The following is a 17284-nucleotide window of genomic DNA, read 5'->3' as shown; positions in this document are numbered from 1 at the left end:
GAAATGCCAATGATACGCGGCACAGCGTGGCGGCAGGAAGCCGGACAAACATGGCGCCCATCCAAGTGGGGATTCCAGAGTGTAATAGAAATACAAATGTCTTGACCTATGATTTAAAAAAATCATAACAGTGGTATGATAGTTAATGTATTTTTGCCTAATATTTAAATCAATGTTTTTTTTGTTTTTTTACTGGATGAGTTTTTTTTCATACCACTAGGAGGCGCTCAATTAACACACTGTTACTAAACAAACAGTATAGATATTCAACACCATAGAGTTCAAGCTTAAAAAAGTGACACTTTTACTTCCATAGGTGTGAACACGTATAAAGACTTCTTATATCGGTGGAAATGTTTAAATCTAAGCTAAAAACACACTTCTATTCAGTAGCATATGAATAACCTATATTTTATGTTGACAATATCTGTGTATTATTTGACCTCATGTAGGTTTTAGATCAGGGGATGGTGTCATTATAGTCTGTAGTTTGTAATAGTCTTTGATCTGTGCAGCCCTTTGTGTCATGATTGCCAAACTCAAGACACCTGGGGCAATTGTTTGGCGCTAAGGAGCGCGCTCTCTGATTGGCTGGCACTCCCCTCTTAAGCAGTCAGCCCCCAGAGGGGAGTGTCAGACCGTACTTGTGTCTCTCTGTGTGTTTCGCCAGATTACCAGTACCAAAGACTTCTCCTGCTTGATTCCTGCCTGCCTCCTGTTTCGACCTGTTTCCGCCCCACGTTTACGATCTACTCTCCTGCCGTGGCTACCGACCTGCCCGCTAAGCTGTATCGAGTCTGCCTACCTGTCACAGAGTTGCCATTCCGTCCAACGCTGCTAGCGACCGACAACCATCGGCTTCCAAAGCAAGCTCTGTCAGCTCAATCCAATAAAGATTCCTTTAAAACCAACGCAATTGGGTCCGAGATTCCATTCTGATTCGTGACGCTTTGAGACTCTTTGTGATTAAGGGCTATACAAATAAACATGACTTGACTGTCAAAGTGGTTTTGAATACCACTTTTATTTTTCCAATATTGTCCACATAATGACAGCTAAATATTATCGAAACTAGATAAAAAACAGGACTAACAACCTGGCCTGTGCCCGACAAATTAACTAATTGAGGGACCGAGCCCAAGGCGAACATGAAATTTCATATTTTATTTGTGAGGACTCGGGAGGAAGAAAAGTTATGATTTTGACCGATGAGTGCACGTGCCATGCACACTAGCAAGCGCCAACGGACGCGCATGTTGCGCTGCGTAAATCCTCCTCAAAGAAAAGGAAATGCAGAACACACGCCAAATGACTGATTAAAAAAAAAAGTCAGCGAAAGAGAAGGTCTTAGGATCTTATCTCTCATCTAAAGTAAAGTGTATAGTTTTGAAACGTAGAGAATTAATCCTAATATAATTTTAAATACAGCCTGCCAAACATATAGATCATGATAACCTATCATCACACTATTAACACAAGTGCATAATTGGTTCTTACAGTACTTTTATTTAACAAACAAATGCTTAAGCCTGTAAAATGGGTTTGTATGGTAATTTGGATTTAATGAGTAATAGAGTATTAAACAAAAAAAAATAACTTTCCAAGTTTGTAATTCGGGAGTTTTTCCTTTTCGGAATGCAACCCCTGTGAAAAACAAGTGATTACAGTGGTACCTCGTTCCACTTTCGCGTGTTCAGAGCTTCGCGGGTCTAAAAAATAGACCTTACCTTCTCAAAAAAGGAATTACTGTATTGACTTGACGCCATTGAGTGCGAGCTTATGTCAACTGAGGACACGGTGTGGACACTCTTATTGTGAAGGGGAGGGGGAGGCCCTGACACAATGCTTAGTCATTTTGAGTTACCGCTTCGCTCACCCCCCCTCCTTTAACTCCTCCCACCTCACCCCTTTCTTATGTGGCACTCAGTTTATTGAGGAGGAACTCGGCGACGCGACGTAAATATATTCTCTTCCGTCACATTTCATCTCCAGTTATACCAAAATACTGTATACCTGTATACGTTTTTTTAAGCATTTTTGAAGGGGCGCCGCTACTTCGCGGATTTTCAGTTTTCGCGGGTGGTCTCGGTCCCCATTGACCGCGATGACCGAGGGATTACTGTACTGTGTTTCCCATTTATTAAAGTGACAGTATGTATTATTTGACCACTAGATGTCGCTGTGTTGTGTCACACAACTGAAGATATGAAATTGAAGAGACTCAATGTGACCAAAAAGCAAATGTTTTTCACCGAGTCTTCTGCGAGGTTTTTGTTTTTTGTGACCCGTAGCAACAAGATGGTAGACAATTATGTCAGCCCTCTTTTGGGTGAGGCTTATGTTATGTAAAATAAATGTGAAGATGATGGTTCATATATTTTGTTTGTTTTGTGAAATATTGTTGTTGTTTTTCAATAAATGAAGTTTTTATCACTAGGATGCGCTAAATAGTACACATTGTCCATTTAAAGGTCGATTCCCATCTCCTCCGTGTTATATATCGAAGTGTCCTTGGCAGGGTTGGGTAGGGTTACTTTAACTGGATTACTTTCAATTACTTTTGGATTACTCCAATACCAAATATGCTAATAAAAGACAAAAGAAACTAAATATGAATAAAATGACTAAATTTTGTGCAGGCTTGGGGAGTAACGGCAAAAATGATGTTGGCATGCTGTTTGGATTCATTTTCATTTTGTTTCTGTCGCATCTTATGTTAGTTTTGCCGGAGATCAAAGAGATCAAAGCCAGTAGATAAAGCTTACCACGTGCTGTGAGTCATAATTTCATTCATATTTAGTTTCTTTTGTCTTTTATTAGCATATTTGGTATTGGAGTAATCCAAAAGTAATTGAAAGTAATCACGTTAAAGTAACCCTACCCAACCCTGGTCCTTGGGCAAGATACTGAATCCCTGATGCCCCCGATAGCAGGTAGTTGCCTTGTATGGCTGACGCTGCTATCGGTATGTGAGTGTGTGTGAATGGGTAAGTGTGAAGCACATTGAAAAGCGCTTTGGGAGGTCTTCATTGACTTGAAAAGCGCTATATAAATGCAGACCATCTAAAGGTTATGCTGTGTTTGAAATTTTTGGTGACTTCAGGGAAGCTTTTGTCCATTAGAATCTAAAACCAATTCTACTGATTTTTTTCCAAGTATGATTGAATCATCTTCTAACTGTGCTCGACTATTCCAATTTCTTTCCATGTTGTTTCGTAACATCTTCACACTGCTGTGACTCAATATTGTGCCACTTAGAGAATACGCTTGATGTCAGTTGATCTATGCAGTGTAAATCCAGCCAATGAAAAGCCTAACAATCCAAATAGTACATTATAAATAAAACTGTCTCTCCTGAAAATCCAAATGGGACGTGGTTGAGCGTTCCTGTCCATTTTTGGTGTCCTCAGCTGCCATCTTGACAGCTGGCGTCCGAATCGGAGCCTTCAGCCTCATCTGCAGACGCAGTCAATGGAGGGTAAGCCCTAGCCTGGTCCAAGTTAACGTAGTTGACTTTCAGATTAATGTAGTGTTCTCCGGTGAGACAGGAAAGGATGTGCTGCACATCCGTGACCAAACTGTTGAACGTGGGCCTACGTTCGGGCTCCGGGTCCCAACACGCCAGCATGATGGAATAGCTGTGGAATGAGATGAGATCGTTGCAAAAACCAAACCAAAGAATCGTTTGAGAAGCGTCTTACAGAGCATCAGGGCAATACTGCGGCTGAGGTAACCGCCGGCCCCTGAGTAAATAGTGCGTGATGTCGTAGGGGTCCACTTCTGGGTAGGGACTGGCCCCTCTGGTCAGCAGCTCCCAAACCAACACACCATAGGACCACTGTTAAAGAGTCATATTCAAGTATAAAAAAACAAATTTGACATTTTAATATATACTGTTGGAGAAATCAAAACACGGTTACAGTATCCTGTGTGACTGTTTTAAGGTTCTTGGTTTACAATGTATACATAAAGGGTTGCGAAAAATTGAAAATCATAGTTCGGATTGTGTAGAGAGAATCTTAAGATTTTTAAATTGTTTTTGTGGTACCAATAAAAAGCACAATTTTTAAGTACTAACCAGGCCTGAACCTGATTAGCTTCCCGAGATCAGCGTTCTCAGGGTGGTATGGCCATAAATGTGTGTGAGTATATACATATATATCTCATCTCATCTCATTAGCTACACCGCTTATCGTAAGTAGGGTCGCGGGGGTGCTGGAGCCCATCCCAGCAATCATCGGGCAGTGGGCAGGGGACACTCTGAACTGGTTGCCAGCCGATCGCACGGCACACAGGGACAGACAACTCGCTCGCTCATTCACACCTAGGGACAATTTGGACCGGCCAATCCACCTGAAATGCATGTCTTTGGAATGTGGGAGGAAACCGGAGTGCCCGGAGGAAACCCACGCAAGCACGGGGAGAACATAAAAACTCCGCACAGGAAGTCTGGAGCTGCATTTGAACCCACGCAGGAGGTTCCCAAGACATGAACTGTGCCGCACATGCGCTAACCACTGTGCCGCCGTGCTGCCCATATATATATATATATATATATATATATGTGTAACGGGTGTAATAATAACTTTTGTTTTATTGAAATTCCTGCTGAAATATGTGTATAGTTTTTGGTAAGTGTCCTGCAATTATGAGTCCAACAGTGCCACCTGCTGGTATGGGGTAGGGTTTGTTTTGGCTTTTGACATGTGACCGGAAGGCGGGAGTTTTGTTGGCAGTCTACAGAGCGAGCTGCCAACGGTAAGACACATCTTTTGGTGCTCCACAAAAAAAGTTAATTTTAAACATTATAAGCACAGCTGACAAATCTCTCAACTTGCACAGTAATGTGATTGATGTTGTCAAGCTGTTTGGATTTATTTTTGTTTTGTTTCTGTTGTGCTAAAATGTTAATTCCCCTTATAGAGATCAAAGAGATCAAAGCCAGCAGAGAAGCTAATGTTGTGACTCATTTCATCTGCAGGTAAATTGTATCTGTTTTTATACTCATTATTGTTTCTCATATATATAAAAAGGATGATGATGGTTAAAATTCAGACTAAAGAAAATATGTTGAATTCATTGTAAACGTTAAAAAAAAAAAAACACTATACGATCTCCTGTTAAAAGTAACTTGTTAAAATGGATGTTAAAATGTATTGTGATATTCTGAAATGTATTTTATGTAAATTGAAAAGAAAGCTCTATGATATGCTTTGAGCAGTCTACAGAGCGAGCTGCCAACGAGATCAAAGAGATCAAAGCCAGCAGATGAGCTAATGTTGTGACTCATTTCATCTGCAGAAACTGTAATAAAAACCTCATCATCCAGTCCAGCGTGAATGTGGATCTTTGATGGGACAGGTACACCGCAGTTAAATATATATATATATATATATATATATATATATATATATATATATATATGTGTGTGTGTGTGTGTGTGTGGCAATTTTTTTATCGACTTATTTTGGAATTTTGTTTGTGCTAAATGTTATTTCCCTCTTTCTCATTGCAATTATTTAAGCCATTCTCTGAGCACTGCCTTGTAAATATTTTTGCCCATTTATTTTGACACTCTTTTTGTCTTATTTCTCTCTTCTTAATTATTATTGATATATATAGTATATAAATTATTATTGATATATATAGTATATATATTATTATTGATATATATAGTATATATATTATTATTGATATATATATATATATATATATATATATATATATATATATATATATATCTCATCTCATTATCTGCACCGCTTATCCTCAGTAGGGTCGCGGGGATGCTGGAGCCCATCCCAGCAATCATCAGGCAGTGGGAGGGGGACACCCTGAACTGGTTTTCAGCCAATCGCAGGTCACACAGGGACAGACAACTCGCTTGCCCATTCACACCAAGGGACCGGCCAATCCACCTGAAATGCATGTTTTTGGAATGTGGGAGGAAACCGGAGTGCCTGGAGGAAACCCACGCAAGCACGGGGAGAACATACAAACTCCGCACAGGAAGTCCGGTAGCTGGATTTGAACCCACACAGGAGGTTCCCAAGAAAACTGTGCCTGCACACGCGCTATATATATATATATATATATATATATATATATATATATATATATATATATATATATATATATTGTGGAGGAATAGATTAAAAATAAAAGGAGAAGATGAAGATAATCGATTTATCAGTAAAGAGGCACAAAGCACCATAGTCTATGTAGTTCGTAAATCCCAATGCTGTATTTGGTTAAAAAGGATGACAGTTTTTGCTTGCTTATTTTAGTTTGCCTGATTTTGTTGGCATCATTAAATCTACACAGGTCAAAATCTTCCTGATTAAAATGAAATGGTCACAACAGCATGCACATATTTGCATTTTCAATATTCTAACGATCGGGGAAAACGCACCACATCCGACTTGGTGGTGAACTTCTGCGTCTGCAGGCTTTCGATGGCCATCCACTTGACGGGTAGCTTTGCCCTTTTGTGGTCTTGAATACTGTAGTACTCCTTGTCATAAATGTCACGTGCCATGCCGAAATCCGCTACCTTGACGGTGAAGGTCTCATCCAGCCTTAGTAGGGAGGGACGCAAATTTAATTTACTAAAATTGTCAATAATTGGAGGAGTATATTCCTAAATTTGTAGATGGCTCTTTGCTTATGGATCACATACTTTTTTTTATTTGATAATAATCTATTACTAAATAATAAACATGTTTCATTCCTTTGTATGTTTACGCGGTAAGAGATTCAGACTCACATGCAGTTTCGTGCAGCCAGGTCTCTGTGCACAAATTTCTTTTGAGCTAAATACTGCATCCCTTTGGCGACCTGTAGTCCAAAACCTATAAGGTCTTTTACCGTTGGGTTCTGAGTAGGACAAATGTACAGAAAACATCAAACACTGCAGTCATATCCATTGATTAAAGGGTTTGCAGAGCAAACATTGACATTCAAAGGTCTTAGGAGGCAGTGGCATGCGCAGACATTTTGAAAAGCTCGTGCTCGGGGAGAGAAATATTTCCAATTCAGCTCATTTGCCTGTAAAAGCATAAAATTGTGCTTGCATATTGAATGTAATAGACGTTAAGAAGAAAAATCGTCTCAACTAGGTTTTACATATTTTACGATGAATAAAAAGTTGAACTAAGATGGAAATCAAAGCTGCAAAAATGTAAGTTTTCCCTGTTGTATTTGCAATTGTATAGTACACTTCAACTATGGACGATAGCGTCAAAACGCTGACACGTGCTGCCAGAAGTCGACTTGCAAGGAATAGAGAATAACATCCGCTATTTATCAACTCAAGCTTTGTTTCACTGAACAATACTTTGATTCTGGTACCAGCCATTGCACGATTGCTACTTTCCATCGTCAGCACAGAGAAAGGGATTACCGTATTTTCCGCACTATAAGGCGCACCGGGTTATAGGGCGCACCCCCAAAAAAATAGTTTTTGGTCCTATGTTTTCCATACATAGGGCGCACCGGATTATAAGGCGCTACAATGGGAACGTCGACAAAACAGTCAGATAGTTCAGTCAAACTTATTACCCCCTTAACATTCCCAAAGCTTGCAAAGAAGCAAATATGTGTCACCAATCTCTCAAATGCGTTGTTTACATATCATTCGGAAGGTTAAACTCTTAGGATTCAAGAAATGCCAACCATTTCTTATTTTCTATTTTATTTTTTGCTGGCAACTGTGTGGACAGCAAAGTAAGAATTTTATTGTGCAGGGAAACGGGGTTCTTTACTGTGCATATGACAATAAACACTTTGAATAGAATTTAGTTGAAAAATAGACTCATCACAGAAACATGAAGATCGTTCAAAAACAATATACCGGGAAAATATAAAGCCGCATAGCTCACCTAAGTTCTCTTGCAGCCATCACTTTCAATAATGACACGTAACCATGGTCTTCTTACAACCGTGAGTGTAGTAAATCCAGGAGAGTAAAATATTTACAAATACAGAATAGTAAAAAATGTTTTCTCTATGCCGTAGTGCAACCCAACGTGTGATTCGCATTCATCTTTTTCGGCCAATTGCAGGATTTGTTTCGCTCCTTTAGCCTATGCGAGCCTGTAAATGATAAAAAGGATCCGCCCCCTTTACCTCCGAATAACTTTAGCCAATAGTGACTGATTCAAATGATGATTGACACATTGGTTAGGAAATGAAACCCCGGGATATAAATCCCAACATACACCGCGGACTACTTCGCCTTCGGGGGAAAATCGAGTCGGCGGCTGCTTGCCTTAGTTGCAAGACTTTGCGACTTAATATTGATCCATATATAAGGCGCACTGTATCATAAGGCGCATGGTCAGCTTTTGAAAAAAAATAAAGGCTTTTAGGTGCGCCTTATAGTGCGGAAAATACGGTAATTTTTCTCCTTCTTCTTTTCTCTGGTTTTTCGGCTCACAGTTATTTTCACCGAACCTTTCTTACAGAGCGTCTTTTTACCATCCAACCAAGAAACAACCGAAGTGGATCTTGGTATGTGATCAGATGTTAAATGGTGCGATTAAAGCAAATTTGTCCAAATAATAATAACCTAACACAAGTTTAAGAAAAGTGTTGTTTTCCCCTCTTTACAGTGACAGTAAAATCCAGTGTATCTACAGTAAATCTTTCTCTCTCCTATTATTGTTTAGACTTGAGTGTCATTTTTTATTTGAGTGTGTGCGTTTTTTGATTAAAATACAAAGAACTTATAAACAGTACAAATAATTCACATTAAAATGTTTTGTGTGTAACCACACTTTAGATCACAGGTGTCAAACAGGCGGCCCGCACCAGGCCCGCTAAGGGATTGAATCCGGCCCGCGAGACAACACTCGGAGAAGCGCAAGAGAAAAACAAGCTGCAGGTTGAAATATGTCAACTTGATGTTGCCAAAGAAAGGTGCCTCTCACTAAGACACTGTACTTGTATTTATTTCTCTCTCTCTCTTTTCCACCCCTTTTCTCCAACTCTCTGTCTCTTTCACTCTCTGTGTCTCTCTTTTTCTCTTCCTTTGTTGCTCTTTGTTTCTTTCTCTCTCTGTGTCTATTTAACTTCTCTTGCTCTAACTTCCTTTTTTCCTTTTCTCTCTTCCTACCCTGCACGCTTTCTTTTCTATTTCTCTCCTTCTGTCTTTCTATTTCTCTTTGGATTTCTTTCTTCTCCCTTTCTTCCCCCCCCTCTCTCATGACTTTTTATCTCTTTTGTTTCTCACCATCTCTCCATCTCTCTCTTTTTCTTTCTTTGTCCCGCCCTCTCTCCTTTTCCCTCCCTTTCTCTTATTTCTTTAGGTCTCTTTTTCTTTCTCTTTAATCTACTAGTCCGGACCCCGACAGAATGTTTGTTCTATCGTGTGGCCCCAGAGTAAAAATGAGTTTGACACCCCTGCTTTAGATCATGAGATTGATGATGAGGCCGTTCTATTAAAATATTTAAAAACTGTTGCAGTGTACCGAAAAATGTGACAATCTTAATACAAATATTAGGTTTTTTTCTTCTTTATGTCAATCGATTGTTTATTAAAATGATTGACCCTCTAGATATACTCCACAATGGTTTAGTTGCTTAGAGAGGGCAGTATGCATTTTTTCCAAAACCTTGGAAAATTTCGCCACAGTGTCTTATTATTTATTTTCTTCAATATTTTTTCTGTCATGTAAAAAAAAAAGAAGTGAAGAAAGGTAGATATTATCCAAAAGAGTTGTTTGTGGCATGCACAGACATTTTGAGAAGCTCGTGCTCGGGGAGAGAAATATTCATTAATTCTATTATGTTTTATCTGTGGTTTTAATGCATTTTAAAAACCACATTTTAAATTTTCAATGTCTTTTATTGTGTGTTTTTAACCTGTCTGCCATTTCTGTAAAGCACTTTGAATTGCCTTGTGTATCTATTGGGCTATACAAATAAACCTGCCTTGCCTTTGTGCAATACCCGGTCAGCCAGCTTTTATTGTTAAGTAAAAAAAAAAATCTCCTGACCCTCAAATTCTCCACTTTTTGAAAGAGAGGTGTGCAGGGGCTAAACGCCACCTAGTGTCTGTCTGTGAAAGCCACTGTTGGGAGATTTTCTCGTTACCCTCTGCGAGGAGCGGATAAAATGCCGCACGTCCCCATGCTTCATGTATGGCAATACCACCAAGGGTAGCCCTTCTTTGGGCAGCATGATGCCGAGTAAAGACAGAATGTTGGGATGGTGGAAGCCTTTCATGATTATTCCCTCTCTCAAAAACTGGTCCACTTCTTTGACGTCAGTGATTCCTGTTGACACCACAAATTTAATAAAGCAAAAACCTAATTCAGACATCAGGTGAACGCTGTTTACGTACGATTCAGGGATTTAACAGCACAGTGGATTTCTTGCTTATTGCTGTCCTTCAGATAGCCGTGATACACAGTACCAAAGTGGCCTGTATGAAAAGAAAAACGATCTCAAATGTTGGCAGCTATTAACTGACGTTTCAGAGACTCAATTGCATCAATTACCTTTTCCGATGATTTGAGTGTCTTCAACCCTGAGCATTTCAGCGGGAATGAGGACATCTTTGACCTCTTCAAGTAGATCAGAGCTGAGGCTGATCATAGAAACGTTGTCCCCCGAAACCAGCGGAACTGCAAGGTGGTCATAGCTGGCTGCGTACAGCAGACCTTGAAATGCCATACCGCCAGAAGTTTGGCCGGAATCTACCAGAGAAAAACAAAATTGTTGTGATACTTTGAGATCTTCTTATTTAATTGCAAGCAAGAGGCTTACCCTGCCGGTAGTCGCCAGTTGGGGACATGTCAGCGTGACTGGTCATGCGGTTCAAGGAAAGCCTGGTGCTCAAACGATTCTCAATGATTGCTGGAAACACAACAAAGTGCTTGCATCGAGAAATTCTGGCAAAAGTGAAATACCAGCACCTCACCTTGTTTCTTTTTTCTCAAATGGATCATCACGACCAGTGCGATAGCAGCGCCTGCCATTGAAGCGAAGATTACGCCCAGCACGATGGCCGCGATGACAGAGTCCTGGTTGTCGTCCTCATAGAGGACAGTGCCAACGTTATGAGCTTCGCTGTTCACATACACCTAAAATTGCAGATGACATACGGTCAGCAGCTATAAGTTAACAGTCTTGGTAGTGATGTGCTTCTCTGGTTGAATCCCTGAAGCCTTGCCGAGTAATTAAGATCAGTTTTTGTATGGTACGGTGAGTCGAAGCGTGTATTGATCCGGTACGTGATGACGTTTGAAGCTCCGCTAAGTGTGTGTACCACGTGACTGATTCAGAAAATGATTCGCTAGGTCTGAGTGTAGCAAAAAAAAAAGCTTTAAAGGAATGAGTCAAAGAAAAATTAATAAGCACTTTATTTTTTCTCATTTTCACTCGTTGCAGAAGCACAATGATGGCGCATTTAAAGAAAGGATTAATCTTGAAGCCCCTGCGCGTGTGTGTGTGTGTGTGTGTGTGTGTGTGTGAAGCATTTCCCTGCTGGGCTTCACTGCTTTATGGGGCTTCACTTTGCCATCACTAATTCTTGGTCACTTAGTCCTCTAAACCTCAGCCTAACCCCTTCTAGAGGTAGGTAAACTGGTCCTCAGGGGCTGCAAGTACTGTATTTTTGTGGTTTCTCTTCCCCAACTAAGCTGATTCAAACTATCAGCTTGTTAGCAATGATCCTGGTGATTGAAATCACCTAATTGGAGTAGAGAAACTTGTAAAACATGCCCAGGACCCAGTATGCCCATTTTTGCCTTAACACATAACCCCCTAAACCAGGGGTCAGGAACCTTTTTGACCAAAAGAGCCATGAAAGCGAAAACATTTTAAAAATAAATTGAGACAAAAGACAAAATAAAAAAAAACTGCCAAACACGTTCTCTAGACAAAAACTAATTCTTCAGCACATCTTATTTCACGGTGTGTCATTTGATGATTTAATCAAATGCATGAAATGATAATAATGCCAAATCCTGGGTCCCAAATCAATGTAAATATGCCATTCACAATTTGTCTTCCACCTTCAGTTAAGAGTGCTGAGGCAATTTTTTTCCATGAAATTTGTCCTTAATAACGGTTTCAAAACAATGTGCATGCAAAGATCTTTTGTAAAAATGTCGCAAATTACTGCAAATCATAAGCATATCGTCATATTCACTGCACTGAGCGAGAGAGAGAAGGAAGTGCCTTGCGCTGTGTGCAGGGATCCGTCCACCTGTACTGCCCACCCAATCAAAGTCGTTTGCCAGCGTTTTTTATTTATCAGTTTAAATGGTTTCTTATCGAACTTCTGCATTAAGTTGCTTCGGCTTTATATGGACCAAAATCGGGATGAAATCACTTGACTTTGGAACGCCACAGAGAGATGGGCAATAGTTACATTTTATTTCGGAGCCATATGTACTCATGAAAAGAGCCATATATGGTAGGTTCCCTACCCCTGTCCTAAACCCTCACTGTCAGCCCTAACCCTCAACTAGGGCCATTTCTTCATACTAAGCTGAATCCTGACTTTCCAGGCACAGGTGCCTCTGAAATATACTGTACATCAGCACAATGATACACGCAAGAATGAGAAGATGTGCCCAACTGAGGATCCATGCTGTGAATGGATTCCCTCAGGCAACTTGTAACATCCCAGACTTAACCAGCAATTGTGGCTTGTCAGTAATTTGTGTGAGTGCGGCCTAAAATAGGGTTTTCTCAGCCTTCTTCAATTGATTTAATTTTTTTCAGCTAACTACCCGACCACAACTTTTGCTTCAATAAGAATATTGTATCTAATACGTTTAGTTTAGTAAACACTCAAAAAAAGGCATCAATGAATGTTGAACTTGCAGGGAGAACAGTACGAAGCACAAACCTCAGATATAAAATTCCAACCTGTATAAAAGCCCTCCTGACCCCTTTCTTTTTATTCAATCTCTAGGGTTACAAAATCAAACCCTGGTGTGGAATCAAAGAGCAGCAACGTCATTGGCTGATGGTGAAAATGGTGTAAACAGTGTATAATAGTCAAAATGACGAACCGGCATTCTATGCAATCTTCTTTGCAGGTGTCCAATATCAAAGACAGAATAAACTTATTTGCATTAAAAAAAATACACTTTAAAAAGCAAAAGTATATTTTTAGTTATTTATTTTATCTGTACTGTAGTCTTTGTTTACTTTATTCTAACTATTTTACCTTTATTTGTTAACCTGCTCTTTCAATAAAATAATAACTTATTGATGCGCAAAATTGTCTGATAAAAATGGTGGACAACTTTTGCTTATTTCATATAATATTTAAAGGGTCAGTGTGTAATATTTGACCACTAGATGTCACCGCACGATGAAGAATACAAACAAGGGACAAAAATGTGCCATTTTTCTAATTAAAGTAAAATCGAACAACGATTAATAAAAATAAATAAATGCACAATTGTATGATAATTCAAGTATTTTTTGCTTATTATTCAAATGAATATTGTTGTTGTTTTTTTTTTTAATAAAGAATGCTTTCTTTTTGCTTACGACAAGGAGGCACTAAATATTACACACTGTCAATTTAAAAAATGGAGTAGCCTAAGTACCCTAGTTTGTTCTAAGTCCCCTTCAGGTCATTAACTATGTCAGCCCAAATTTCTGTTTTCGCTCATAAATATTAATCATTGTCACATCTTACACTTATTGGTTGAATTGTACCTTGTTTTTAACATTTTGTTTTTTGTTTTATTAAAATAACTTTCCTTGTAGCACCTGCTTTGGAGCACTTGGACCAAGACATGACTCAGCCTTAACAAGTACAGGTACATAGTAATGTAATACGTACAGTGTTCTCGTTTGCCCGCGTCCCTGCCTCCTAGACGCATCATTTTTGCTGGGGACGCATAGTGTCCAATCAACGTGCGTCCCCGGGACGCAACTTTTTTGACACCAAATTGTCATTATTACCCGATTACTTTTTTTTGTAACACTCCAAACTTTTCGTCAGGCAGATCCGCCATTGTTGTTTTGGTCTCGCGGTTCGAGTTTTCGTCTGCACGCCGATCTCGGCAAATGAGATCTCGTTGCTTCGAGATGACGTCATTGTTGTGGTGCTTGTCGTCGAGGGAAGGTGAAGGCTAAGTATGCCTCCGTAATAGGTGAAAATGAACACAACATTGGTAATTTCTCCAGCGTCAGTAATAAGTCGAAACATAATGCAGAAACTGATAACAACGGCAATAATTCCGGCACGAAAAAACGGCAGAAACATTTTTCGGAAGATCGCGGAGGCAGGAAAACACGTGTGTTAAAGCGAACGACTCGACGAAAGAAAATAAACAAAAGAATACTCCTAGCAAAAAAAGGACTTTTCTGCCAAAATGGACTAAATTATATCCTTGTTTACGGTATGAGGAGCATGATAATGGATTGGACCTTGAGAAGGCATTACAACTGTGGCGGGACAGCAAACCACGAAGAATATATGAACTGAAAAATCTGAAGTGATAACTGCTTTGTATTACCAATAAACTGATGATTAAAACTGCATGAATATATCGATGAATATTTCAGCAATATTATTTTGTATAATGTACAATATTGTGAACTGAAAAATCTGAAGTGATAACTGCTTTGTATTACCAATTAACTGTGATGATTAAAACTGAATGAAAATATAGATTAATATAATGATTTCAGCAATATTATTTTGTATAATGTACAATATTGTGAACTGAAAAATCTGAAGTGATACTGCTTTGTATTACCAATTAACTGTGATGATTAAAACTGAATGAAAATACAGATTAATATAATTATTTCAGCAATATTATTTTGTATAATGTACAATATTGTGAACTGAAAAATCTGAAGTGACATCTGCTTTGTATTACCAATAAACGGTGATGATTAAAACTGAATTAATATATACTGTAGATTTATATTATATATTTGTCGCCGGTTTACAATTTCAACCCCGATAACACAAAATTTAGGGGACCCATAGATCTCTGTTGGTCCCATCACTTTTCACAGGTAAAATGAACACTGTATATATCTTGACTACCTCAACACTACTACTTGATAAATTTCAATGTTTATAGAGATTCGAAAGTATCTCACCCTGACAGGCAATCCCTCTACCGGGATGACTTGGTTCTTGGGAATCCTGCAGGTCAACTCATTCAGCAGAACCTGAACGTTACAGTCCATGTCTCCAATCGTCATAGTGATCTTCATGCACGGGTTTACCGCGTTGAGTTTGTGATGCTGTTTTGAACACGACATTTACAGATTGTTTGTGATTCCAAACAGGATTGATAGGTGGAGTGTCTGCTAACATACGTGCAGCGAAACTTCGGTATCTCCTGGTTTGAGGAGCAAGACGTTGTCGTCATTTTCAAAGGGGATGACTTTGGCGTCTGGGTGGTAGACAAAATGTCTCCCCCACACTTTATTCTTGCCGTCCATGTGAATGAAAAGCTGCCCCGCATCGGACCTGTCTTCCGACACGTCGAGCGGAAAAGAGGGAGCCTGGCACGTCATATGGGTGCCGTTTCCTGTGTTTGTACATTCCTGAAAGGAATTGATCAATTTTAGGAGGCACCGGACGCACTGCATCTTCCATTATATCCACAGTGATCAATGTTCCCTGTAATTTTCCACGGGTCTGAGCGTTCACACAAGTTCGGTGAGCAACGCTCGAAACAACAGTGAGCAATGGCGATCCCATGTGTGGCTACTAAGTTGAGTTTCCGGCAATGCAAATTTTTTTTTCATTTTTGAATAAATTGACTAATGTATTATTGCAAAGGTTGTACGGCCTACAAAAGTTATTTGTTTTTACAACAATTCTTTCACAAGATTTCCATTTCTTTTTTTTCCTGATCTCTGTTGTCGCATAATACTAACATTTTTGGGGGCTTATTTAGTCGCACGATACACAACTGTATTTAATCACATTTTTAGTGGAAGTACAATGTTGGCAACAAGATTGACTTGGTATGATTGGAAATTATTTGAATGCAACACAAACGTTTTCTACTTTTTCCCTTTTTTTTTTATATATATTTTTTTAATTCCATTAAAAATATCTCATTGTGTTAATTTTTTCCGAGCTGTTACTTTTTTTCTTTTTGTTCTTTATTTACTTTTTTCCTTTGTTTTTTTTTTCCTGTTTTTTTCTGAATTTGTCCTTTGTCCTTCTTTTTTCTCTTCCTTTCGTTTTTTTTTTCTCAGCTTTTCACTACTTTTTCATTTTGGTATTTTTTTCTTTTTGTTCTATTCCCCCTTCCTTTAAGTGATTTTGTGCATAATTTTACATAATATTTGGTCATATAAGGATGAAAGAAGCAAAAACAACCTGAAGAGCCGTTTAGGACCCTGAAAGAGCCGGTTCTCGAAAAACTCTACTGACTTTACTCAACTTCGTTCGACTTCGACCTTGACTTCCAAACACCGCATTTAGAACACAACGTCAGGGTAACCCTTGTATTTTTACCTTCATGCACTGTAACTTTGACTTCATTCGCATCTTAATTAGCAATTTCGAGCCCTGATTTTTGTGGGCTGGCTAGATCTTCTTGTGCGCGGAAAAGTTCTGGGTACACACGCAGCTTCGAGGGAACATTGCGCTGGATAGATTTTCTTGTGCGCTGAGAATGTGCGGGCAGTGCGCGATTGCGCACGCGCGCAGCTTAGAGAGAACATTGACAGTGATCTATGAATATTTTTGGTGGATAACAAGAGAGATACTCTTACCTGTTTGTATTCCAACTCGGAGTTTTTGGGTATGTACTGTAGCACAGTTTTGTGAGCTGAATCAAGATTCTGACCCATGATCATTAACTTGGAGCCACTGAATAACAAAAGAGTGTAAATTGCAATTTAAATACACTAAATCAGAGTTTTTCAACCAGTGTGCCATAAGACTTTGTCTAAATTGAAAAATGTCTTTAATTCATTAGTATCATTCTTTTTAAAAGAATGCCATTGCTTTCCTCTTATCCTCAGTCAAGTAACCTTTGTTTTCATCCACTTTACTTTGTTTATATATACTAATTATCTGCTCTTGACATACGAATCATTTTTAACAAATCATTGTGTTTGAGGACGCTCTTTAGGATTGTCCGGCAATAAAAAAATAATTGAATAAAAGTAGAAATCTTGCGCATATTTTTAATCATTATTTACTTATTTTACTCAATTGAAAAAAAAAAATGAAATAGAATAAATTAAAGTTGGAACGTAGTAGAAAAATGTTGTTCCACTAAAAGAAAATATTTGCTCATTTTAAGTGTTTATTTGGAGTTACAGT

The 17284-nt window shown here is 38.9% G+C and overlaps 1 protein-coding gene across 1 annotated transcript in view; it reads right to left on the bottom strand.

Annotated features, from left to right (window-relative positions):
- Nucleotides 1-2816: 2816 nt before the first annotated feature.
- The window catches only part of mst1ra (macrophage stimulating 1 receptor a), a 34589-nt gene continuing 20121 nt past the window's right edge, over nt 2817-17284 (bottom strand). Inside the window, exons 10-21 of the mRNA XM_088337239.1 lie at nt 16729-16825; nt 15313-15543; nt 15091-15237; nt 10925-11087; nt 10771-10860; nt 10503-10700; nt 10346-10426; nt 10096-10277; nt 6767-6876; nt 6413-6578; nt 3702-3838; nt 2817-3638 (exon numbers count right to left, since the gene is read on the bottom strand). Of these exons, the coding sequence (XP_088193365.1) occupies nt 3407-3638; nt 3702-3838; nt 6413-6578; nt 6767-6876; nt 10096-10277; nt 10346-10426; nt 10503-10700; nt 10771-10860; nt 10925-11087; nt 15091-15237; nt 15313-15543; nt 16729-16825 (1834 nt within the window). The 3' untranslated portion in view covers nt 2817-3406. The remainder of the gene's footprint in view (nt 3639-3701; nt 3839-6412; nt 6579-6766; nt 6877-10095; nt 10278-10345; nt 10427-10502; nt 10701-10770; nt 10861-10924; nt 11088-15090; nt 15238-15312; nt 15544-16728; nt 16826-17284) is intronic.

Source organism: Urocampus carinirostris, chromosome 6 (genome assembly GCF_059441175.1).
Source record: "Urocampus carinirostris isolate Australia breed hairy pipefish chromosome 6, RoL_Ucar_1.0, whole genome shotgun sequence".
NCBI lineage: Eukaryota > Metazoa > Chordata > Actinopteri > Syngnathiformes > Syngnathidae > Urocampus > Urocampus carinirostris.
Note: the sequence above shows the minus strand (reverse complement) of the source record. Positions and strands in the feature narration are given on the sequence as shown.